Genomic DNA, 26,477 nt, shown 5'->3' with positions numbered 1-26,477 from the left:
TTGTAAATGCCTCGAACCTTTCAAATTAAGTCTGGTATTTTCTTACTTTTGTTCAAGGCCAGTCAGTTCTTTGTCTTCATCCTCATACGCCGTGTGGAGTGCTCGATGAATTTTCTGGGAAATGATGGAATAACAGAACACAGTATTAAAGCTTGTCTGACCTTGTGGAGACGACTGATTGGTTGATTTATAGCATCTGCCAAAGCACGCTCGCATGCAATGACAACATCTTAAAATCTTGGCAGTGGTCATTTGGCTTGTAAACGTGCTGAAATTTGGTGACGATCAAAATCTTGAGGACAAGTTCGCCTTGCAGAAATTAGAAGTAGCTTCTACAAAGCAAAATGACTTTTTTTCCTCCTACATGAGAGGGTTGTTTGATGCCTTTTGATGGTTTTTTTTGTAGAGAGGGGAATTAATTTCACTTTTGTAAACAAGTTAATTTTCAAGTTTATAAACTTTTTCCACCTTATATTTTTAAATGATCATATTTCAGTGCGAATGACATAGAAATCAAATCCTTTGATCTGTGCTAGACCACTTTATTGAAAAAAAAAAGACGTCTATTGTCGTTAATGGTATACTTACAGTAGATTTTTCCCAGGATAAACAGTTTTGGCAAAATGTGTTGTTTTCATAGGTATGAAAAAAGCCCAAAAGTCTATTTAATATGTCGTTTGAATAGCAATTTCAAAAAGGGCTTAAAAGTATTCATTTCATCAGCGCCGAGATAAATAGAGACATGAATAAATGAATTGCAGAGCGACATTATTCTCATCACACAGCCTTAAATGTGACGGCTCACAAAACCTGCATTCTATTTGAATCAAATTATCTGGTCAGATAATTTCATTTCTTTCCTTTTTTTTAACTCATAGGCCACAATTGACAGTGCCAGACAAACCATATCTCCTATAAAATGAATTGTTTTTCATTGACCACACAGTAACTTTGTCATTTTACTAATTGGCACACTGAAATGATGGAAACAGAACAACAACAACTGTCTGATTCTGGTAATATTTTTCCAATGATGGGATTTACAGTAGCAGCAGAAAACCATTCCTTGATATACTTGTCAACCACAGGAATGGCAAGATTTCACTTGAGACATCAAATGTTGTGCTTTGATATTGAAGCAGATTTTGGGTGGGATGTATGCTGCAGGCTGCTCTGGAAGGGTTGCCCTTTTTTTCCAGGTGGAAGGATGCCAAAGCCTTGATGTTCTTGTCACAACGAAATCTCTATTAATAACTCAGAGCTAAAGGCACCGCATTAAACAGCAGGGCATGCCTGACATTTATAACCTCCATTTTGTGGACTTTTTTGGGATGTCACACACAATCAGTGTGGAGCATTTTCTTAGTAATAGCCTAAAAAGCTGCGATAAAAGCTGGGACTTAAACAATTAGGTAACTTGTCACCATTTTCGGTTGTCCTCCATCTTAAAACTACATCAGACACGAGTTAACAAGAAAATATGCTTGACTGTGATCAGTAGTCTGCAGTGATGCAGCACTAATGACGGAATATTCACGAATATATATACATATTGACCGGCTTCAAACCAAATTTGCTGTCCTTGAGCTTTTTACAAGCACCCTGCACATGTGCACAATGTTGTGCATATCTTTCTCAAAATCCTTGAGATGATGAGACACGGATGTCTACCTCATTTACACACATTTTGAACACTCTTCGATCATAAATCTAGCCACCTTGCATGTTAAAGTGGGAAAAAAGAAAGCGAGTGACGATTGTGCCACATTATTAAACAGTTATTACATTGTTATAACCTTTTTTTTTAAAATTAAACAGTAAATTATCCCATCATTAATTGGCCCAAGTAATCATAAGGAGCTATTGCAATAAGATATCATATGCTTATTGTAACAGTTTAATAGCAATTCTAGTGGAGCTATTAACCCAATTTAAAAATCTTAAAATGGTATTGAAGTTATTACTTTCATGTACTACAAAAAATCATCTGCACTAAGAGGTTTGTGGCAGTAGAGGGCGTTTGTTACCCTTAAGAAAAAAAATTCCAGAAGCTGAAATACATGAGGGTATGTCTGTACTAACCTGACTGGTATGCAGCCAGTACTGGAACGTGTGTCTGCGGCGAAGACGTGGGATAACCAGGTGGTAGAAGGTGTGCTCGCCCGCCAAGGTCAGCAAGGCACCACCAACTCCCATGCACAGCAGGACAAACAGACCCGAGAAATGCTGGATGCCCATCTGGAGCGTCTGGAGCAAGTGGGGAAAGGAGGTGGTTCAGTATGGGCAGAGTAAAATTCACATATAAATAAGAGTAAATCAAGCATAGCATCTTTGAAAGACAGACATCAGTCTCAACCTTAAGTTGATCTCGACTGATTCCGAACCTCCTTAGCTCTAATCTTCACTCGTTTAGTCGATGAAGTGCCCTAATGCTCTCGAATTGACTAGACCCTTGACACTTTGACATACTCGCGGTCTCAGTGGTAACACCTGCCTTGGTCTTATTCTTTAGTTCGTCTCAGCAGAATATCTGACTTGATCTCAAGCGGCCTTGGTCCCCAATCATGCACCTGCCCGCCTTGTGTGACACCTTTATGGTTTGGTGAAGGGGAGGCAGCGTTTTCCAAAGTGCTCTCATCAGGTTCCCGTCACTGAGCTAATAATAATAATATGTGCCACGCCTGTGTGATGCTGGCGGTGCAATTAGCTGTGCACTGACTCGACGATTTTGTCAGCCTGGTGCTTAACGCTTTCTCCATTAGGAGGGCAAGATGGCACTAAATCCTAAATAATTCCTGAGTGAACTCAAACAACAACCTTAACTCCCAAAGGAAGTCAAGAGCGAGTTGCTTTTCAAGGTTCAATTTTCAAAGTCAAGTGCACTACCTGAGCATTTCTAACAGATGACTGAAATGAGACGTTTCTTATTCTTAGTGATTTCATTTACCAATAAACAAGGCCGAAAGTATTACGTAAAGTAAGGTAATAAAGTGAATACACAGACAATCTGATGCAGCGTTGACTGGTTAAGTAAAACCTTGTAGAACTTTGTGACCCCCCGACATTGTGTTTGTTTTCCGGGCATCTTTGTGTGTCCATGTAATTGTGCGCGACAGTTAGCGGACAGGCTGTGTCTCATAGAGGACATTATTTCTAGAAGTGTCACCTCCTAACGTAGCATACGCTGGCTAAAGTCCACTAAAACCCCTGGCACCCCGTCATTCTGTCACTTACCTCGGTCACAGCGAAGACGCGCTTCCCACAGGGAACCACCTTGTACCATTTGTCGTGCAGCATGTCCATGAAGCCATCTGACTTGTAGCGGCTCACAAACTCGGACACGTTGCGGGTCAGAGGGGAGCCTGGGGGCAGGCCAATGCCGTAACCTGGACGAATGAATAACAACCTTGGTAATCATAATGGAAGGATGGAGTTTTCCAGGATACGCGGTCAGGGGGTGAATATGCTCCCCTGTGAACAAGGAAGGAATGTCCCGTAATTAATGATCAATGAAAAGGACATTTTCCTCAACAAACATGGACGTTAGTTATGGTAGTTGCTACGGTTTTGTAAAGAAAAAAAGGAAACCTGGGGAATTAATTCTGCAAAATATTGTGCAGGGTTCCCCAACACTAAACTTTGATGGCAAGTAACAAATTTTAGACTTCCGTTTTCAAGCCTTGGAATTGCCTCTGGCCTTCATATGGTCTCGACGACTATAAGTCTTAGACTGGGCTGCGTCTTGCCTATTTAAAGATTTGTTCAGGATTTGGTCTTCAAACTGCCTTGGTCTTTTTCATGATTTGATGTCAATCCTCAAAGGTATGATCTGGTCTTGACCCCAACTCCATTCAATCTCAAAAGTCTTAGCCATAAAATTGTGTTTCACCCACTTAAATTCTTGGTCTTTCCTCCTTGAAGTTTCCATATTGTGTCAGTTCCAAGCCCCCAAATACTTGGTTTTGCCTTAAAACCTTTGGCTTTGACTCCATCACGTCTTTGTCTGCCCTCTCTCTCGGCAGGTCACAACATTTTCAACTTATACAGTTCAACCTTCCACTACTAGACTTAAATAATCTAGCTTTTGCACTATAGAAGAGGTGACAATTTTTCAGTCCCGCTCGAGGTTAATTGTGCATGGGTCCAGCGATGCCCTCTAGTTCTTTCCTCGTAGAGTGTGACAGACAGCGAGGTAACTGTATTGAACCAATTGCGGCCCGCTGTGGTAGTTCCTGTGTTGGAAAACCAGTCAGTCGGTCGGCCTCAATTAGCTAAAGGGCAGATGCTTGCTGAAATAAGATTTATTGGCTTACGGTGCTTCAGCTGGAATCCAAATCAAGCACTTTGTAACCTACTGCGGTGAGCACACATTCACATACACGCATGCGTGCACACATCCCCCAGACCTAACACACCCACGTGCACTCGTACTCAAACTCAAAGTGCTGCTGCAACATGGTGGCTTTTTCCATAAGCATGCTAAGCAAAGTCAACAATCTACAGTATTCCTCGAAACAGAATACAAAGTAGTGCCTAGCTTTAATGCAGAATATTATGATTGTCTATTAAAGACATTTTGTGGTAAGAAAACTGCTCATTATTACATGAACCCTAAACAGGTCTTAGTGTTGACACGGACTGGTTTTTTCACTTGGTGTAAACTTGCCATACTTGCAATTTTGACCAAAGAGTTAAAGCACCAGTGTCCAAATTGGTCCTCAAGGGCTGAAGTGGGGAAGGTTTTTAATTCCAACTGAAGAAGCGTGTTTACAAGTCGGTCTGACTCATTTATCATCTTGGTCTTTTATTTGGTGTAAATTTCAGTCATAACCTGGGTCTAAATTTGCCTAAACTTGATTTCCCAACTGATTCCCAACCCTTAAACTCTTGGCTAAGTAGTCCTGTGCAATAGTACAACACTAGTTCTTATGTGAAAGACAACAATACCACAGTGGAAGGCAAGTCTTTTTCACTGAGTCAAACAAGTGTGGGATGACCTTTTAGTAATGATGAATGGTTATACAGGTACTACACATCTGGCATGGATGTCAACATGTGTGAGCTGCGAAAAGAGAGAAATAAATAATTAGCAGATGTTCAGTTCTTCTCGTCTGCTGGATCGAAACACTTTTTGGCAGCTTGCTGTAATAGCGCTTTAAAGCCAGTGTGCCATGTCGTCTTCCACAATTACTGCTTGTATCTTCCCCATTTTAGTGTATTGTTTATCGCCATCATTCCTCTGCTATTTTACACTCACTCTCTTATCCCCTGCTTGCTTTGTCTCATACCGACTCCTCTGCCTACGTCGTCCCAGCAGGCAGATGTCGAACCGACGTCAGCCTCGGTTCAGCCATTTATTGAAGAAAGGATGGAATGCGAGCAGGCCGACACTTATCATTCCTTATGGACTATGAAAGGTACACACAAATCTCCCCTTCAGTACGCACAAGTTCAACTAGCTAGTCTTCCTTGTGGTCTCACGACAGGGAAAGAACATTAGACATGCATGCATGAGCAATTAATAGTGGTCAAATTTGATTGCCAATGTTAGTACAGTTATTAGTTTGACCCGTCATGTTGTACAATGGGGGGTAATTATTCTACAAGACAAAGGATATTTGTGTATTGGATTGTCCTTGAAGCGTTCCAATGCAAAAACAGATGCCTTCAATTTTGGCAAGAAGAATAGCTTCCAGTTTGAAGATAATGATTTTTATATAGCTTTCCTCATTGTCTGCTGTTGATGACAAAAGATGTGCAATTCAAACCTCCCAAACCAAATGGATTGGATATCTTTCACCATCAAGGGCAGATCATGGGAAGAGGTAAATTGTGGAGCCTCATTAGTACAGTATTAATATATGTCAATCTACAAAGAAGAAATAAAAAAAAAAAAAAACAAGCTTAAAATTGAACTCAATGCCTTCCATTGGGAGTGAAAATCTCCCAAATAGGATAAATTGGACATATGGCTGGGGGAAAAATACTGACACACACGCTCTATGTTAGCCTGTGGACTATTTGGAAAAATTCTGCTTATTTTGAAATCAACCGAGTCGAGTTTACTAACAATATATTGTACTTGTATTTGAAATTTTTGTTGCGCATTATATTGGAAGTACGATTCTCTAATCTGCTTAACGCTATTGATATTCACCTGTTTGGAAAGATGCTGTCTTATCCAACACATTTTTTAATCAAAAGTGAGTTATTATTCCTTTCAAGGCAGATTGTTGGGTGCACTGAGTGCATTGGCTCCCATCAGATTATCCCTAATGAAGTGTTTTGCAGCATCTGGCAAAGATTGCGTATATAAACATGCAAGCCCACCGGGATGCGCCGTTGTTCTTCCCCTCACGTCGTCGCCATCTTATCGACGACAAATCGTCAGAAAGCACTTAAAAGGGAGACGCTGACGGCACCATCCATTTCACCTTATTTTTTAATCTCTGCGCAAGGCGTGGTGATGATGTATTGCAACCATCAACTTGTACCGCCTTTGTCTTCTTATACAGGTTTTGGAAATGCAGACCACATCAGTTCACATCTACTTTGACGGATGATTCCGACCTTCTAGTTAGAAGTTTGCATGTTCTCCCTGGGGTTGTGTGGCTTTTGCCTGAGCACTCTGGTTTCCTAATCACATCCCAAAACATGCATGGTAGGCTGGTTGCTCCTAGGTATGAGTGTGGGCATGTATGGCTGTTCGTCTCCTTGTGCCCTGTGATTGGATGGCTATCAATTTAGGGTTTCACTGAGCGGACGTGTGCGTGTATAAGAGTTTGTATGTACATGAGTTGTCCCCTTAGGAAGGGACGTCAGTCAGGGTCTTAACAAGTTCTCCAACAAAACACAATAAAAGTACGGGAAATTTGGAGCTTTTCTTTAGCCTAATAATTAATAGGGCATTAAGTATGACTAAATAATAATTCACAGTTTGTATTTAGGGAATTTGAGCAACAATTTTAAATGGTAATTATCAAAACCTTCCGGGCGACCAAACGGCCGAGTACCCATAGGCTCCAGCACCCCAGCGACTCATGTGAAGATAAGCAGTATGGAAAAAGAATCTAGGAATATTATTAAAATCTGAACGTTTCCCCCCCTTGGCTTAGCAATGGCCCGTTTGTGCCTTTCATGATGAAACGTGGCCTTGAGTACCGAAGTTTAAATCCAAGTTCCTCAAGTCGTTACCCAGCGGCTAGATTGCATTTTAGTCAACTTTTCCCATTAAAAGTCGTCAGCAGATAAGACGTGAGCGGCCTGATCAACAGCGTCATGTGTCGGAAAGCCGGCCCCCAAAAACAACCAAAAAAAGGCAACGATGGTCTGCTTGTTGCGATATAATTAATGGCCCTGTTGCTGGCTCGGTCTCCCCCTTGCGCCTCTTCTGCGGGGGACTCGAGAAGCTATTGTCCACCGTCTTTCCGCAACACAAATCATTGCATTAATTCTGGCCGTGTCCTCACCCCCGGCTCTTCCCCTGTTCCCGCTCGGGGTGAAGGTTTGTCTTGATTAGGCGACTCCGTCGGTCGCCTCTTTTATCACTGAAATGAAAGCCGGCCGGTATCTCCGTTGCCTTCCACCCGTTTGCTCTTTATTGTTCTTGAGCTGGTGTTTACGGAATAATCTTGGCTCCTTGGCTCGTGCGCTTCCTCCCATCTCGTCCTCGTCTGCCTTTTTAAGCGCTTAATCAAGCCGTCGCCCGGCAAATGGTGCTCGCTCGGAAAGCCGGACGCCTCTCGAGGCTGCTGGGATTTGGGGTCTTTCCGAGTCCACGCTTTGATTGAACAAGTTGGTGGGGTAGCATGGGCTAGTCTAAATGAGGATGATTCTCACCTTAAACAACCTTCATCTATTTACACTTCAACATTAAGAAATAGAAAAAAAATGGCCGCTACTTTCCGTGTTTATGTTGGATTTCCACGATTAGGTATGGATTTTTCCCCAAATAAACAAGAACCAATATATTACATAATAGTGTTGATGCTTATAACAAATATTGCCGCAAAGTTTTTGTTCTTAGAATATTAAAAATGACGAATGTAAAAAAATCTGAACAAAAAAATGTTCATTTTTATATATTGTCATGTTTCAATTAAAAAAAGAGATTATCCAAATAATTGGAACTAAAAAAAATGTGATTATATGATGACCAAAAACTTCATTAACATAAGAAAAATCTAAATGTTAAGAAAAATGTATAAACATTGTTTTTCTCAATTCCCAAGCTTTCAAGAAAATAGAAATCAATAAAAAAAATGTAAGTGAAAAAAACTTCAGGGTGACCCCTTAACAAAATGGGAATTTTTAAAGTGTGGATTGGCAGACAAGCCCAAGTGACAACACTGCAAGACAGCAACCTTGGGCAAGTAAACACTCTGCCACTTTAGTAACCATGGTGAATTCAGGATGAAAATCCCACATGAGATGCCAATGAGGAATTTCAATGGCCAATTTTCAAGCATTCAAATAGGAAGACGCAATCTGAAGAACATCATTTCAAACTAATCAAAATTCCCAAATTCCATCACTCCTTCTACAATGGTTTACTCTGAAAATAATGTTTCTTCCATTAATCTCAGTTTAATTGGAATATTAAAAAAATCCCAAATTTCTGTGTCCCCATGCACAAACTGCTGAGGTGACCCAACAACAACAACAACAACAACGGCAAAACACTGAAAAAAGTGCCATCGAGTCCCTTACAGCAGCCTCTTTGTCGGAAAACTGACTATATCTCTGCAAAGATTACTTGGAAACTCTTCCATTATTTACCGAGTGTTTCAACAAAACAAATCTGCCCTAGATTAAACATTAATCTCAGGCGCAAAAATAATCTCCAGCACGTTGATAAAACATAAAGAATCGCATTCCTCTATCCAAAACAAAAACATTTGTCCATGCCCAAATAAATCGATTTTACGTCTCGTTACTCAACCTATAGTGGATATTGTTTTGATGGTTGACCCCTAAAATAAGGTTATTTTCTATTTTGTGCGTGTGTTTGTGCATTTGCTACTCATTTGTGAATGCTCGGGATTATGTTGATGAATAATACATACGCTTGTGTACGTTTAGCCCGCAGAGCAAGTTCATGCGGCGAATCACTGCTGTCACTCACGGAGATAACATAGAGTCCTCTCGCCATGGGCATATGCACGTGTGCATGTGCATACCTCAAGGTGTGTGTTGCATGACCAGGACAGCCTGTGGTCATGCGTGCTGATGAAAAATGTGCAGTGCTGTCGACTGTACTAGTATATTACTTGATACTTATCTCATGTGGGTGTTGCGCAGTGTGACTGCGATCCACATAATAGCGAGTGTGTTGGCCAGTCGGCGATAAATTATCCCATATAATTTAATACGCTGACTGCATAGACTAATATGTCTTTGGACTTTGCATTTGAAATATTCTCTGGGTGATCTTCCACACACTGTTGGAGGTTAAGCTAGTCTTATCTTATCAAATATTACTTAAAATTAAATATACTGTATTCAATTATTAAAAAGAAACGTGTTCAAGATGAACGCCAAATGTATTTGAATAACTTCAACTGTATTATATCCACCTGTACTCAAAAAATCTACTGCAAAGGAACAGTACTAGATTGCAAAATGGTACAAAGTATTAACTGCAGTAAGCGTACTCACAAGTTTTCGTGTATATATATATATATATATATATATATATATATATATATATATATATATATATATATATATATATATATATATGTGTGTATGTGTATGTATGTATGTGTATATGTGTATGCATGTATGTATAGTATGTGTATGTGTATGTATGTATGTATGTATAGTATGTGTATGTATGTATGTATGTATGTATAGTATGTGTATGTATGCATGTATGTATGTATATATATGTATATATGTACATGTATATATGTACATGTGTATATGTACATGTATATATATATATATATATGTATATGTATATACTATACACATAATAAAATACTTTTTTTATGTAATAGTGTTGCTTTTGTTGCAAATGTTTTGTGTTGGAACGCACCTTCAATGGCGAACGGCTTGCCCACAGTGAGCAGTTTACACTCTGCATCGATGGACACCTCGAAGTCCAGCAGGGCTTTGTCCATGATGAAAGCATCCAGAGTAGGAGGATCTGTCCTTCACCACCAACACACACACACACACATGCACACACGCACACACACACATGCGTTAGACAGGAAGATGTCAAAACAGATTCCAACAAATACCAATATTAATTCATTCATGAATTAGGATTTCTCTCTCAAAATATTTTTAAAATTCAATTTTTTATCAGATATATAATCCCAAAAATCAAAATAAGAATTGAAATAAACCCCTACCCACCACAAAAAAGCAACCGTATACAATTTAGTCCATGCCGAAGGAGTCTCTTTCTCCACTAAGACACACACAAACCCAGACAAAGACTCATGATATGAGTTTGACAGAGCATATCAAAACACAGCTGCACTAAAGCGTGAATAGAAAGTGGTTGGCGCCATTCAGTGCATCCTAGTGTAAACACATATATCATTTAGCTAAGCCGACAGCCACTGTGGCAGGCCGATAAGACGTTGGACACACTTGCCAAAGACTCTTCTTCTTCTTCCGTGGAGCTATTGATCCGCCTGAACCTAATTGACCTCTAATTATAGAGTGCTCCTCTTTGCTGCCGAACAACGGCCAGCTTCAGATAAGTGCCGGCGCAACAAAATAGATTTCAAGCGTCTGAAGACATTGGAGACGCCGGTTACGAGAAAACGATTTTTGGAAAGTACAACAACATGGAAGCCACGTTTACTTTTCATATAAACCCATTAGTAATCACTTTTTGTGTATCTGCGGGATTACGGCATACCTACAAAATCCGTTTCAGAACCATAAAATACGTGAGCGGAAAAAATAAAATAAAAAACATGACTTAAAGAGAAAATCACATCGTTTTCAAATATTCATAACTGCTTCAATCATATACTATGTAAGTGTGTTCAGGTTCAAGTGTGTTATCTGTGATTTATTTCATTGTAATCCTTCTGTCAATTGCTCTGCAACCACTGTGTTTTGTTGAAATTGGTCACGATGCCTTATTATGCAAGTAATTCACTTTGCTCTTCTCCACGATCATAAATATTGGGAACATTTGGGCCTGTGAAAAGCTGTAGGATGTTATCATTTCTGGGTACTAACATATGATACTTTTTTTAGATTAGATAACTTTATTCATCCCGTATTTGGGAAATTACCATCGTCCTCCATCTTGCCAACTTTATTATTTTTTTCTATGCGTCGTCTCCAGACAAATGTATGAATCTGAACTTGAATGAACTTAAACTTAACCAAGGCATACAGAAAGTTTAGTTCCACTTTTGGCTCTTTTATCAGTTCTCACTCACATTGTCCTCTAATGTATTCCTCTCCGTATAACTACTTTTTTAATCCAAGATATAGTGTCGGAGAATATTGATGGTATTGGACTTTAGTCCTTCTTGTTTACAATGAATCCCCGTTTCTCGCCTGTACTTTTGTTGAAGAATACATCCCGAGAGAGATATGCTAGTAAGAAAAGTGAATTAGCTTGAAAAAGAGGAACTGAATTGAACCACAGATTGGAACAATGCCCCTACACTGATTATTATGGAGATAGTGAGGCTACACACCAATGGATAAACTAATGGCTGTTTGAAAGCTAAAAAATGTTTGTTTATATTCCTCTGTTAACTTTTTCCAAAAGCACAACAGCTAAAACCCTAATTTTTCCTTGTGGTCTGTTGGATTCAAGTTGAGTTCACTCAGGAATTCAAGTATTGCTCACTTGAGGGGGAGATTGCCACTGTTGAGGGTCTGATTCCTGGATAAAAAGGCATCCTGTCAAAATGTCTCAACCCTCAAATGGGACCAACGACAGCACTTTGCATGGCAGCCACCTATTGGTGCATGAAGGTTACATCAAAGTTTTCTCTACTTAAAATCATAACACAGCTCAACTAAATGGGAAGTTTTTATTTGAGTTTTTTTTACAATGTACTAAAATCTACAGACGAGGGATAAAATATCACTTGAACTTTTAAGTGAGAACTATCACAAATTATTCTCCCACTTCTAGATAAACTCAGAGAAAGAAGACAGGGGCAAGAATAAAGAAAAAAAAAAGGATATATTGGCAATTCAAAAAACGCAACCAGTCATTTCTATCACCGTTGAAGTTTGGCAATGTTTACTGCCTGACAAAGGGTGACTTTCCAGAGTTGTTTTTTGGATTTTTTTTTGCTGTGTGAGCAGCGGAGGAGTGTTTTATTGTTAAGAGGGCTGTCAGCCACTAAGAAACATAGGGTGTGGTTTAGTGGGGGGGCTCTTCAGGGACATAAACATAGTGAAGATAGCCCCTACGCCACCTGGGTGGTGTGCACGCTTGACTGGAGGAAGGAAGCCTTTGTGTGTTATTTCTTCTGACCGTACACACGCCTGTTTGATGGGAGTGTTAAGGTCCCGGAACTTGCTGCCCTCAAAGATCTGCTGGGCTGTCACACTATTGTCTTTTTTGATCTTCTTCTTCTCAGTTTTCCACTCACGTGCCATGAGATCGCTCGGGTAACTCTTTGATTTTTCTTGCCTGGGCGACGCTTTTGATTGAGTTGGTTGAAGCTGTCATTTATTTATTGCTATTGACGGTAGTAGACGTTGAATCTATTTGAAGTGAGAGGAGCTGGCAGGGATCGGATGCTAGCAAATTTCATTCTGATACGAAAAATATTTGCAGATGAAATGAGTTAAGACTAGATTCATATGAAGATAGTTTATATTGCATCTAAGATGATTAGTCAAATCAAAATAATCGTTTGTTGAGCTATAGAATGGCACAAGTTTTCTTAATTTTGCCTGTAATCTTCACTTTGTGATGACATTTTCAGCCAAAAAAAATAAATAGAAAAATTAACTTCCAGGAAATAAGGTCATTTGTACAGGTTGGAATTATTGGTGGTTCTACTACACTGGGAAAAAAAGATGTGTAAAATGTAAGAGTAAAAGAAATCCATGTTTTTCTAATCACAAAAAGTCCAGACTTTTTGCAGCTAAGAGTCTTTACAGAGTTAGCTTTTTCAAGTTAACCTTTTGTTAATTGCTTGTGTTTTTTCTTTTTTTTACCACTCTGTCTCCAGGTCTGTTATCATTCCAGGATGGGCCTCCCAATTAATGCAGTAAACCAGAAATAATTTAATTTAACCATTTCAGTGAACTGTGTGATAACCTTTTTTTTATCTGAGTTAAAGTAAAAGCTTCTAAGTTTATTATTTGTCACACACACACACTAAGCTCATCCTGTCACGACAAATCCGATCGTCGCGTCCTTCTCCCACATCAAGGTTATTTGTGTTTGCCACTTTTTCTTCTTCTATTTCAGGCAATCAGAGGGCTAATCTCTACGCAACCTTGTTATTGTGTGTGTTTTCATTTTGAATAGAGGGCAAACTTTGCACAAGGTTTGTATGCGTTTCGTTTTTGAAAGAAAAGATTTCCATTAAGGATGTCTGACATTGTCTGCTTTAAGGTTTGTTTGTTTCCGGGCTTTAAAAAAGGTAAATAATATTGAATAATTATGCATAAGAAAGATGATCTGATAACTTCATTCACATAAATCTTCACAACGGCCCAATTTGAGAATTAATTGACAGGTGAGAGTTATTTATTGGTCATGCTAGTCAAACTAACTATATGATTAAATAGTTAGTATGATTCACCTCTTTTGTATTTTATTTTTTAAACAAGTTTATATTGGTCTTGGGCTAATATTTACTTATAAAAAAGGGATTTTCAGGTCTGGTGCATTTAACAAGCTCAAGATTATGTTTGGTTTAATACTGTTTTAACATGTAAAAGTTTATTGGTCTGTCTTTAAGAGAGGCTGAAAATTTGGTTAGTCTTGAATAATAAAATGCCACTAAGCTTAAAGCCTTTACTAGGTCCCCCTATAAATCTAATTAAAAGAATTAAAAAAAAGGTTTCAGTAAAGATTGTTGAAAACAAGCAAAAGGGGGAAAAATAGCTGAAAGCTGAATCCATTTAACACTAATAGATTTAAGTTATTGTTCAATCCAATACACTTAGCGAGATGTTTGCTTTATTGGTCAGCTCAAATACTTCTTTGTTGGCCTAATAGAGTTACAAACAGGTTCAAAATATACGTCCATAGAAGAGACTTAAAAAAAAAAGCTTAAATTTATTGGCAAGCCTAAAACAGACGCATTATAAACGGAATAATGAAATTGTCATCTTACTTTAGCATGTGCACGCCATCAGGGGTAGTGGGCTGGTTGAAGCGTCGCATGTAGTCGTGCATCTCGGGGAAGCTCTTCTTCATGTAATCCTCGGCGCTGCTCTCTCGTACTGTGCCAAATCGGAAGCCCAGCGAGGGATGGTGCAGCTGCATGAGACAAAAAACATAGGTCAGAAAAAAGAGGTGGAAGTGGGCAAAAAATGTTGTTATACACAGCACTTGAAACACTGGTCAGTCTTCAATCAGCCAAAATGTATTTTTATTGGTCCATTTAATACACTCACCAGCCAGTTTGTGTTTTTGGTCGGTGTAATACATTTTTACTTGACATGGTTGAATATTTGGTTGATTGAAAGAAATTAACATATTTGAGTACTAGATGTGAACAATACCGACAAACCCGTTCAAGTTATTAGTTGGTCCAATGTACTTATGAACTAGTTTAAGTTTTTGGTTAATCTGATAAATGTACAAACAAGTTTAAATTGTTGCTTGCCCCGAACCATTAAGCCATACCTTGTCGTCATGGATTCCTGACACCTGCTCAAATGTCTTTTCGCCGACCATAACGGCGGCCAGGTTCGCCGTGTAGCTGGAGAGCACCAGGAGGCAAAAAATGGCCCATAGGTTCATCAGGAAGCGGCCTGTCCAGCATTTCGGGGTCTGAAGGGGACAGACAGCAAAAAAGCTGTGATTTTCGTTAGAATAACTGGTCAAAGTTAGTCATTGGATACCAAAAATATACTTTCAGACTGGATAAGTGTGAAGAAAGAAAGTCAAGAGAATGTTTTTCTTGGCCACTACTTTGGAGTCAAAGGACATTTATGTAAATCCAGCAGCCTTCCAGGTATTGACACAAAATCAGTTCCATGCTTAAACCTCTCTATCCTTTGTACAAATCCCACATTATGAGCCAATTAAGTTAATTGAAAAAAGATGGCCTAGAGTATAAAAGAAAATCCAACAAAGGGGAACTGTTTGGAAGGCACCTCTGAAAAACATCTCTCCATGAAATTGTCTGCCTCGAGGATGGAACCTCCTTTCCGCCCCACTCCAACCTCGTGAAATCCAATAATTTATTCCAACAATTAAAATCCCCCCCCCGCGTAAGGGAAGCTGGGACAACTTGCTCTCGTTGTAAAGGCTGCACACCTCACCGTAAACCTGGGTCGTAAGCACTTATTACAAGGTGAAATGGTATGAAATGACTTTGAACGGCACAATACTAATCGGCCCCTATCCTCAAAAGGTCGCCTTATTGTGGTCATGTAACCACAAAAGTCACCTTATCTTAAAGTAGACATGTTTGCTTTATTGTGTGTTTCGGGGTAGCTTTCAGGAAAAACCATCCAGTGTATTTTATTTTTGTACTTCTGTTTATATCTAATGTGTAAAGTCTCATGAATAAATGGAGAGAGAAGCTTTTTGCAAGATTTACATGACACCAACCTTTGATATCAAATGACGCGATTACCAAACAAATAAAAAAATAAGGGTACTAAAACCATCACAAAAGATGAGAAAATGGCTAAAGATGTGATGAAAAATCCATAGCAACCACCGCAAATAGGCATCATCACTCTGAATACGCAGTTATATCTGAATCATTGTGACAAGATACTCCAAAATATATCCTTAAATTGTGTTCTCAATGCTTCCCATGGGTCCGTCTACGAAAGGCTGCTCACACAAAACCTGAGGATGGAAACCATCAAGCACATGTGCTGCACAGTAAATTACAACAGTCATTAATTGGAGGTAAAAACATGCCCGGCTCCTTTTTCAATGATGTTGTCAGCTTAGAAAGTGATTATTTTGCTCTGACGTAGCGTGAAAGATGCTCCCACAAGGTCATTTTCACGGGTGGCAAGATTACTAAGGAGGCAAATCTGTTTAACCACAGGGATCAAAGTTGCAACCTTTCAATTAGGCGAAGGTCTTCTTAATAACTTGCCCTCTGTTCTCACTTATCCCCGATTCATTGGCAAGGCTCTCTCTTGGGACCGCGGGTGGGGGAGGTGGGGGTGGATGGTGTCTTTATTTGTTGATGGCCTGCCAACTCATGGCGAGATGTACAAGGGAATGACATTGATGTTGCATATTTGGATTTGTGAACATGCGTGTATATTGGCTGGTGTATGCTTTCAAATCAGATGTAAAGTGGATAGAGGGTCAAAATGACCTTGTGCTACTGGAGGTTCAACAATAAAGCTGGCAGGAAGAGACTGTCAAGATTTGAAAACAAATTATCTGGTTATCCGGCTATTTTCCAGTTCTTACCCTCCTCGGCTCCATTGGGAAAGAGGTCTCGGGAGGATATTGAGGCGTTTTAAGAAGAGACTCCTAGGTTGACATGATTAATATTGACAAAATTGAAAGTAGGTGAGAGGTGTTACAATACAGAACAACTGAGAGATTTCCCTCCAGAGCACCGTAGGGCAGAGTGTCTGTCTTCTTTGCCGTGGGCCACATTGTGTTTAGGGTTTCCTTCAGAGGGCCATTTTGTCAGCCAATCCATATAAATCCAGCACTGGCTAATAATCAAATATATATAATCGATTAGCAAATTAACCGACAGCTTTTAAAGTGTATGAATTGTTTAGAGACATACTTGACATAAAAATGATCAAAAAGAGCATTTGGACAGTAATAACTTTTTTGATAGCAATAAGGGGAGAGTGCAAATGTATTCTCTTTTTAGATTTAAAAAAAAATTAATATATAAATGGTCTTAATTTATTTATTACTATTCATTTCCATCTCTTATTTTTTTACATTTTTATTTAAAAAAGTGGTTGGGGTTTGGGGGGACTGGCAATAATTCCCTCTGTATTTCTAATCTGTTTTATTTATAAAATGAAATATTTTTGTAGCTCTCGATCTTTCAATTGAAGACTACAGAAGTTGTATTAATAGAAAATACAGGACTTTTCTTTGCCCAACTTTACTTGTCGGATAGAATTTAAAATGGCAGGAAACTATATTACACTATGAACTTAAATAATGCATTTTATTTGCCTCCACTTCTACACAGGTGTAGAAGTTTTGAGTGGATCTTGAGACTGACAGACTGAATCTCTTTGGTGAGTTTTCCACCAGTTGGAAACTCCCAAAACATTTAACCAGGGAAGTGACCTTTCTCAAAACAACCTTTCTAGCTCAAAGGGTGGTAGCAGGACATCAGCTACAAATTGGACACACCATGAATACCTCAGGCAGAATTTTGTTTGCAACCACTGGTGTGGCTGTGAATGCATTTCAATCAGTAAATCAACACAGCACCAAGTCCAAGTGTGCCTCAAGATCTTCTTTCAAACTCCCGTAGGAATTTCTGACACGTAAGACTTGGCCACTTCATAAAAGGCAGTCACATTTGATAGTCAGCCCTAGGCCAATCGACCTTTGACGGAATGAAGTATATAAAGTTTTACTTTTTCCACCTTGCGCATAAGCACATCGTTTTAGGAACTGCATTGTTTAATTCACTTCAGTCTCAAATCTGTCAGGGAAAATAAAAAGGATACGATTTCTGAAGACATGACGGAAAGAGAAAACCGCTCAAACCTGACCACTAAAACCTTGGTCAAAGGTTTTAAGGCACTCCACTATTGAGTCGGTTGAGAATGTTTCTCAAAACCTATGACTGTGGGATTAGGCCAGTTTTGTTTGTTTTATCTTAAAGACACTCCCTTCTAAAGCCTATTCCATTGAGCGGTGTCAAACTTTTTGCAACTCACAGAGGACCGACCTCCACTATGTTACCCCCTTCAACTTTATCCATCCCAATCATGTCGGTCATAACTCTTCTAATCTCAGTTGAGACACTTACCCTTGTATTATCCTCCCCATGGCTCCCTATTTCATCACTGCCTACCTTCTAACCTTGCCCTCAATCAATCTTCTCTGCTTCCCAGTTATATTTTGTATTTTTTTTTCATTGCGCTGGAAAACCCTCCTAAATCTTCTTCTGAATTACCTTAACTGATTTTGTCCTATTGCCTTTCCTCCACGCTTTATCCCACCTGCTCTAAACAAAATGCCCATCAGACAGGGAAATAATTGCAATGTTACCTTGGTGGCGACGGTGCGTCCAAACAGGATGGCGTAGCAGAGGTTGAGGGCGGAGGAATAGGAGAACACTCGCACTCTGTTTCGACCATGGGGGGTCATCCCGAAGGGGCTATTCCACTCGTACAAGGTGAGGAAGAGTGCGGTGAGGTGAAGCGTGACGAAGATGCCCACCCACATGGACCAGTGCAGGGGCCACATGAATGCGCCGATGGGGGCAGCGGTGTCCCGGCTGCGAACCTGGGAGAGTCCAACATATGTTTAACTATAAATGGGTCAGGCCAAAAAACTAAACAATTTAGTGTCGCCCATCTGTTTAGGATACCACTTGGCGCTCATTCGGATGAATTCTCCAGAGTTTGTGGTGGTTTGTTGTATTTTAGTTTAGGTTATAAAACTTTAAGCGCGCCTGTTATGTCTCTGTGTCAACATATTGTGAAGAGTCCCCATAACTTTTTATCATCATGTTTTCCCTTATTCTTTTGAAATAAGTCCTTTCTAGCTAAGCCTTTGAGAGTCCAGAGGTTATCAGTCGACTGGAAAAAAAATCCGGTTAACGGTGTACCATTTCCCTTCAAAATCCTTAAGGGAGTCATCTTGGTATCTTTCTGCATTTTTACCACCATTCTGAGGTGTCCTTTCGGTGAACACACTAAGCCATAATTAGATTGTAAAAACTGTACACACTTCCTTTTGCAACTTTTGTCTTGCACAGAAGGGTAAGCATAGCTCCCCCCCTAGCCTCTTCTTTTTTTCTTACAGACAGATGAGCCTTTATTCTAAAATGAGCCCCTACTGTCTGATCGTATTATACATCGAAGCGTGTCTGGCGCACGGGGAGATGTTAACAAATCAAACGAACAAAGGCAGTGTGTCTCAAGGCTGTGCTCAGATGTCTTCCTACCGTGTGACTCTTGGAGTCGCAACGGTATCTTAGACACTTGCTGGTTTTTGGAATTTCCATAATTAATAGGCATGGTATAGAGTGAAAACAATTATTCACATGCTAAAAAACTCCTGTTGCAGGATGAGAGGGGCCAAAAGGTAAGTGGTGTTAGTGGACCGTATTCACAGAAATACTAGTACGTATATAGAAGTACGGATACTCATGTAACTTCGAGCCACTGGCTCAGTGAGACCAAGACAAAAAGATGACTGAATATGTTAGCTCATTGTCAGGACATGCCCTACATTCCCTGCCATCATTAGGACGACCGAAATAGCACAAATTGAACTAATTATGACCAAGAGCCATTGTACCAGGATGCCAAGACTGGTGGAGTAGAAGGGTGAAGTGAAGTCAATGACTCTGCTCCTGGCTGAGTTGATGGAAAAGGAGGTGACCGCCATGTCGGCCGTGCCGGTCCTCAGGTCACCCACCAGGCCGGTCCAGCGGTCGCCGCCGCTCATTGCCCCGTACTTCCCATCCCCGACGATGTAAAGGTCAAAAGTAAAGCCCATATCCTCAGCTAGCTTTTCCAGTAGGTCAATGCAGTAGCCGTAGCAACACTTGCGCAGGTCTTCTGGAAGGCCTGCAAAGGGAGAACGGTGATGTGAACGGAATTGCGATGAACCTTGGAACAGGTAGATTAATGCTGACTCTTGCGTAACACCCTTCTCACACCGAGTTGGTGCCGGTTCAGAGCTTGAGCCAAAATGAGATTTTGATTTGTTGCCGTGCTTGCAGCCTGCAAAACTGGTGTTTGACAACTTCTATTTTATTGACAGGCTAGAGGGAATGCTCCCATTATGTCAGTTAAATTCAGGTTGGGTAAGGGATTCAGAATTCAGGATTAGTGAGAGTTAAGGGTTAGTGTTAAAGTTAAGGTTAAGGCTATGTCTAAGTAGTTGTGCTTGGGCTTGTGTTTTAGGAATTAGGGTCGAAGTTTATAAATATGGATTTGGGCGGTAAGGATTAGTGTGATGATAACGTTGCTGGGTCTAGAATCTAGATCTTCGTTTCATGAAAACTAATTTATGGGAAATTAATATGGAAAAAATATGGATTTGATTTGGGCAGGTCACTCGAGCTAGGTTATCTTAAAGGAGTGAAACGGTGTTTAGGTCAAGGCTGCTTGAAATGTGTTTAAGAAAAAATCTATAGGAAAGGTCACTCACGTTGGCACATTTGAAAGGATAAAACCAAATTTTACATCATTATTTTCTAGCATATCAATTTATAATCAATAAAGTCTAATGAACTGAACTTAAAACCAATTTACCGTTGGCCTCCCAGTCTGCCACTGATGCGTTAGGGTTATGCAGTTGGTTGAAGAGTCCTTGTATTACATCCGTCCTGTTGGTCCTAGGGTCCAGGCAGAGCTGCCCTGCTGGACACAGTCCATCTTCGTCCACCTCGCGAGTAAAAACAAATGGGTGCTCTACTAGTGTCACCACCCGCAGACGGTGGCCTTCTACTGAGAGCCCAGGCCTCCAGCGTCCCCCGGCGTTAAAGTCCCCTTGATTCCCACCACCCCTCACTCCAGCACCAAGACCTTGACCCTGGCTGCTGCTGAAGCCTCCTACCAGGCCGTGGACGCTTCCCTCCAACTCCAGTCTGCCTCGGGACCACTGGCCCACTGTAACCCAAGCGGGCTGGCCCAGAGCGCCCTTTTTGAGGCTCCAAATGTGAAAGAGCTGTGAGGAAAGCACTCTAGAAAGGCCGGCGTCCACCTGGATTAGTCCTGTGGCACCAGTGAAGGAGGTATTGGGGAAAAACCTGCATGGATAGATAAAAGGTCATATTGTATTTAGTCAAGGAAATGTTCAGATTAGCCATTAATCTGTTACAAACTTTTAAATTCAAAATATTAGCTAGGTAAAATGTATTGGGAATACTGGAATAAGAGATGAGATAAGCATTTGAGTTACTAAATCCACTTTAAATATTTAATTAGTATATCTAATAGGTCATATTTTTTGTAGTATAGAGGGGAATATTTAAACAGCTATGACTTTTTATTGCATTCTGAAAGAGATTATAGAAAAAATGAGGAATAAGGATTGGTAAAATGTTTTGGAATTGAAGACCAGAAGGTGCAAAGTCACAAACACAATTTCCATACCTTTCTGTCACCTTTTTTTAACATGCATATTTTTTTTTTTGCAATCTGCAAAGAATTCAAATCCTACACAGGAAATACAGTACTTGTTCACTGTCCTGCCAGGAGAATAAACAGCCCGACTTTAACCAAATGATAGGAATGGGAACTGGGAAAGAGGCAATCAAAAGGTTAAAAAGGATATTGCGGAAGGCCAAGCTCTGATAGTGGAGCTTCAGCGAGTCATCTCGGTCAGGGGAATTGCATCTCCCGGAAAGTCATAATTAAAAGTTAATGTGGAGCAGTGTGGGGTCGTCTCCGAATTGGAAAATTCAGGTCTAACAAGCCATTGCTATGCGCATCACTCACACGATGCCTTTCACGTGGGTCTCTTTTCCCGAGAAATACATTAGGACAAGAAATCCGGAATCTTGAGGCATAATGTTAGCTCATGTCTTAGCGTTTGACTTGAAGCAGCGTTGCCCCGTGAACCTGACGGTCTGATGTTTGACCGGACCTTGATTCATATTGGGTAACTAGAAACGAACCCACGGGAAGTCTAAATGTTAAAAAAAGCCGGGATCACCACCTCGGAAAGCCGCTTGTGGATTGTCAATGATCTAGGAAGAGAGATTACCTCGTCTTTCCTTGTTTTAGACTCTCGCGTCATGGGTTCAACATGGGAATGATCGTGCAGAGAATGTAATCCCTTCCCCATTAAGCATGAGATATGCTTTGTAAAATAAATCAAATGGATTGATCACACGGGTCATTAACCTAGGTTTCCAATCTTTCTCCGTTTGCAAATTCCACCGATTCTTTTCTTGCTCTCTGGCATCATTTCTTACATTAACGGTGCAATAATCAATTTATATAATATGTCTCCCGCAAAAGCCTTTTTCCAAATGCACCTGATGCCACCCCCATTGCCTACTGCTTATGTTTCCTCATCAGCTGTGTTGACAATAAAAGCGCAAGTGCTTCCTCGGTCTGGGATGCTGAAATCACTCATGGTAATAGCACGGCTGAATCATCATATAACAAAGGACAGATGATTCATTAAGGCGGCCCACCCGCGGGTCTTGTCTTCGACAACAACCCAAAAAAAATTAAATCTCACATTTCTTCAAAGTCCCTTTTCCTCTACTTTATTAAATAGGGCTTTTGATTTGGCCCAGAAGACAACATTCTCTTTTGTTATCGTATCGTTTAGTAGTCTTTTGAGAATTTTTGAAAACTTGGTTTTTATGTTGTTTTGAATTAAGTCACAGCTGTCAAACTCAAGGCCTGAGGGCATCAAATGAAAATTCAATAAAATTGCTGTTGTGCTCAATGAAAGAGCAGAAACTACAGGAATCTATATTTTTTCTTGCATATTTTTTTTTCTCTCATCTCATCTCATTTTCTGAACCGCTTTATCCTCATTAGGGTCGTGGGGAGTGCTGGAGCCTATCCCAGCTGACTTTGGGCCACAGGCGGTGGATACCCTGAATAGGTGGCCAGCGAATCGCAGGGCACAAAGAGACAAACAACCATTTGATAACCATTCTGAAAACTGAATAATTGTCGGTGAGTCGTGGCAGCTGTTATTGGCAGACAACAAAATCTCAAAATCGCCGAGCCTTAGTGTCTGTTGATACGATTTAAAGCCCAACACTTTGTTTACAAGCCGAGCACTAATCACACTTAATCTCAAACTTGCATTTCTTACCACTTTTTGAGATTTAAGCATCAGGATGGACGTGCAATCCTTTTTCCCCCCTCTAGTAAGTTTGTGTGCCAAACCAGAGGCCACCTCTGATAGATGAGTGCAAGTGTCAGGGCATGTTGATGAGTTTCCCTGGAGGCATCAGAGAGGGATGGCTTGGTGTCAATAACACCTGGCGAGCCCGTTGCCACGTTCAAGACTGAATGTCAACAAAGCGGTCCTGGTAAGTAATGACTCTATAAAAGAGTCTCCGGAATTCGTCACCCCCCTGGCTCCCCCCTCCCCCCTCCCCCCTCGTATCGCTCCATCTTCCTCCGCAGGGAAAGTTTACTCCCCTCAGGGATGATCTCTGACCAAGATTGTATTGGGGGCTTTTAATCTCTGGCGGCAATGTAACCAGTGTCCGGCAAGATGGCAGTGATTTCAGATTTTTCCCAGGGCTGTTTTTACTTCATTGCTACTTAATTTGTGTTTTTCTTCCTCCCCTTTCAGCTTCCTCTGTCCTCGTGTGTGTATTTTCTCTTTAACGCTCTCCCGGGAATAAGCAACAGGGTACTTTATGATTATTGCAGGCAGCTGGAATAAAAAGGCAGCCAAACTTTCTCCTCTTTTTTGTAAGGCTATAAGTTTAATCATCCTATTGTACCATTGCTTTCATATTGCTTTCTTATCAAACTATTACTTACCTTTCTAATTGCTTGCTGTCATGTACATAGTCGAAATGGGATGCCAAGAAATAACCCATTACATACTTTGAGTTGACAAAATATAAATTATGTATATTTTATACCAAAAACTCTGAACAGGGTCTAATGGATTGATGTCTATTGCTTTTAATGGGAGTGATTGAGTAAAGGAACATCGAATACAGCCGATTCAGCAAAAAGTTGGCTTCAAGAAAAAAGGTGAATTAGCAAATATTTAAGAGGTACTTGACTGTTTAACCTTCCATTGTTATTCGAACTCCATGGTCTGAAAAAAGTTGAATTATGATTTATTATTTTTGACATCAGCATCTTCTCCCAGATCTAGCAACAGTCATTATCCCATATTGCTTTGCAACCCTTAACACCCTCTTGACTCATTCTAGCCCATAGACTCCGACTCTAAATCGTTCTGGCACGACTCGCTCTGGCTTTAACTGCTGACGACAAGGACTCTCTGATTAGCGATTAAGTTGTCGATGATGGTGCCTAGCTAGTGTTCGACAGCACTTTCAAAGCAAATCCTCCCCCAGAAAAAGGGGATAAGATACGTGGTTTCATCACAGTGCATTCTTGAAAATAACCTCCACGTTGACTGTTAGTGCAAAGATAGTCCAGGCCGTGCCACATTGATGTTTCTGTGCATCACTCACATTACCAAGTGCTGTGTAAACATGACAGGTTTGCAGCTTTGTTCGGCTTTAAGTGGAAAATGTTAATGGCTCATGGCTTAATGTGCAGCTCAAAATGTGTGCGCGTGGATGTGTGTGAAAAAAAGCCACGCTGACAGAAGCCCTTGGAAGCTGTCAGAAGCTCCCTTAAATCTTCAGAAAGTGAAGAAGGAGCAGCAAAAGAAGTGACAATGGCAACCGCCATCCCCCTTACATACAAAAATTGAGCACATGCTGCTGTGAAAAATCAGAGCTGGGAAATGGAGCCAGCATCGACCTGTCACTAAAAATGTCACTCAAAAGGTTGATAGGCCACCACCCAAGTTTATACTCCTTATTTACATTTTTTTTAAATCATAATTTGAGAGCGTTTATCCATGGGAAAGGATATTAAACATTGTGAAATTCATAACTAGAGGTTTTGCCAATGTAGATCTGATACCCATCCGATACCTATATTTTAAGACCAGTAAAGATAATGTGAAAAATGACCTATGACAAATCAGAATTTTTGTATATAACTGTCAGATACTTCAAATAAAAAATAGCCAAACTAGGCGCTGATACCGATACTAAATAATCAGAAAGTTTCATTTCGTTTTTTGTTGTTGTTTTTCCTTTCGTGTGTTTTAAAAATGTCATAAATACATATGAATTATTTTGTTGTGTAAGTGCCCACGTGTATGTTTACACATACCTTGTCAGGTAATGCCCCGAAGAAGGCGGTACTCGTCGCGTTGGTTTGTCGTAACAGTTGAGCACGTTCTGGATGAGCGCCAAATCGGGGCGCGCCATGGCCGCCACGGTGACGGCTCGGCCGATCAGCTGCAGCGCATCCCGAATGTAGAAGCTGATGGGCTTCCGTCCGACCTCCCCGTACGCCAGCAGGCCAAGCGGACCCCCCAAGGTATGCAGGGAGTCCGGCGACAGGGGGTATCCCATGATCCACTGCAGGGCCGGCAGCGACGTGGCGAGCCTCTGGGCGGCCCGCAGCACCGAGGAGAGGCACTCTGGATCCGAGCCTAGCAGGAGAACGCTGGAGATGGGCGAGGCGGATCTCAGCAAGCGCGCCGAGAGGATCCGCATGACCTCTTCTTCCCTCTGGTCCTCCCGCCTCTCCTCGCTAGCCTCGCCTCGTCCGCTCGACACCCGGGTCAGATTGACCACATCCGACAGGTGGCGAGTGGTCCCACTGTGGGTCTGGAGGTGGGAGAGGAGCCCGTCACTGCCTTCCTCCCAGCCTGGGCAGAGCACGGCTGTGGCGCCCCAGAAGCCTTCTTCTGTGTCGCCCCGGTTCCCGTTGCCCCCCTGCAGGACAGCCAGCAGCAGAGCAGCCAGGGAGGACGGTGGCACGCGGGCCGACATTTGCAGGTGGAATGCATTCTGTTGGAGAAGAAAACTGACAGTTTAATGAATAAATCAAGTACCTAGTAGAATATCATATCCATACAATTGCTTGAGGAAAAAGATAAAAACAACTAATGAATACAAATATGCATAACATAACATAATATTGGAATATGTATGACTCTTTCCCAAACTGCAGGTTGCGGACACATTGCTTCTGATGATTTGTCATGATGATATAGTGTCAAAGTGCTTGGAGTGTCATGAAGGTAGAAACGCGCTATGACTATGACTCCATTTACCCTAAATAAATAAAGATTGCGTTATAGTTAGATTAAATAGGGTTACGTGTCATGTTAATGAAACGTATATTCATGATGTTTAAGTAAATTGCCTGTGTAGCAGGCAGAGAATATCCTAAAAGGTATTTCTATGAAAAACATCCTGACATAATTTCAGGCTGCTCTAAAAATGCTCACATTATAACAACATTTATTATCAGACTGGCGTTGCATGGGTGGCAAAATAAAAAAAAGAATAATCCAAACAAAATGATCCTAAATAAGCATTTTAGCCTAAAGTTGCAGATAGACGCTGCCGTAAAAGGTACAATAGTGAAGAAAAAGATCATTGATGTTTTATTGG

General features: G+C 40.7%; 1 protein-coding gene across 4 annotated transcripts in view; it reads right to left on the bottom strand.

The window, feature by feature from the left end:
• Window positions 1-26,477, bottom strand: part of grin3ba (glutamate receptor, ionotropic, N-methyl-D-aspartate 3Ba) — a 74,740-nt gene that overhangs the window by 3,029 nt on the left and 45,234 nt on the right. For all 4 annotated transcript variants that reach the window (XR_013305166.1, XR_013305167.1, XM_077620907.1 and 1 more), the window contains exons 2-11: window positions 25,183-25,868; window positions 20,584-21,080; window positions 19,622-19,893; window positions 18,365-18,601; window positions 14,810-14,956; window positions 14,295-14,440; window positions 10,040-10,155; window positions 3,235-3,386; window positions 2,083-2,247; window positions 47-114 (exon numbers count right to left, since the gene is read on the bottom strand). Coding sequence is in view for 2 of the 4 variants with exons in the window: in XM_077620907.1 (XP_077477033.1) it covers window positions 47-114; window positions 2,083-2,247; window positions 3,235-3,386; window positions 10,040-10,155; window positions 14,295-14,440; window positions 14,810-14,956; window positions 18,365-18,601; window positions 19,622-19,893; window positions 20,584-21,080; window positions 25,183-25,868 (2,486 nt within the window). In the remaining 2 variants the exon portion in view is untranslated. The remainder of the gene's footprint in view (window positions 1-46; window positions 115-2,082; window positions 2,248-3,234; window positions 3,387-10,039; window positions 10,156-14,294; window positions 14,441-14,809; window positions 14,957-18,364; window positions 18,602-19,621; window positions 19,894-20,583; window positions 21,081-25,182; window positions 25,869-26,477) is intronic.

Source organism: Stigmatopora argus, chromosome 15, assembly GCF_051989625.1.
Source record: "Stigmatopora argus isolate UIUO_Sarg chromosome 15, RoL_Sarg_1.0, whole genome shotgun sequence".
Taxonomy (NCBI): domain Eukaryota; kingdom Metazoa; phylum Chordata; class Actinopteri; order Syngnathiformes; family Syngnathidae; genus Stigmatopora; species Stigmatopora argus.
This window is presented reverse-complemented; position numbering and strand designations above follow the sequence as displayed.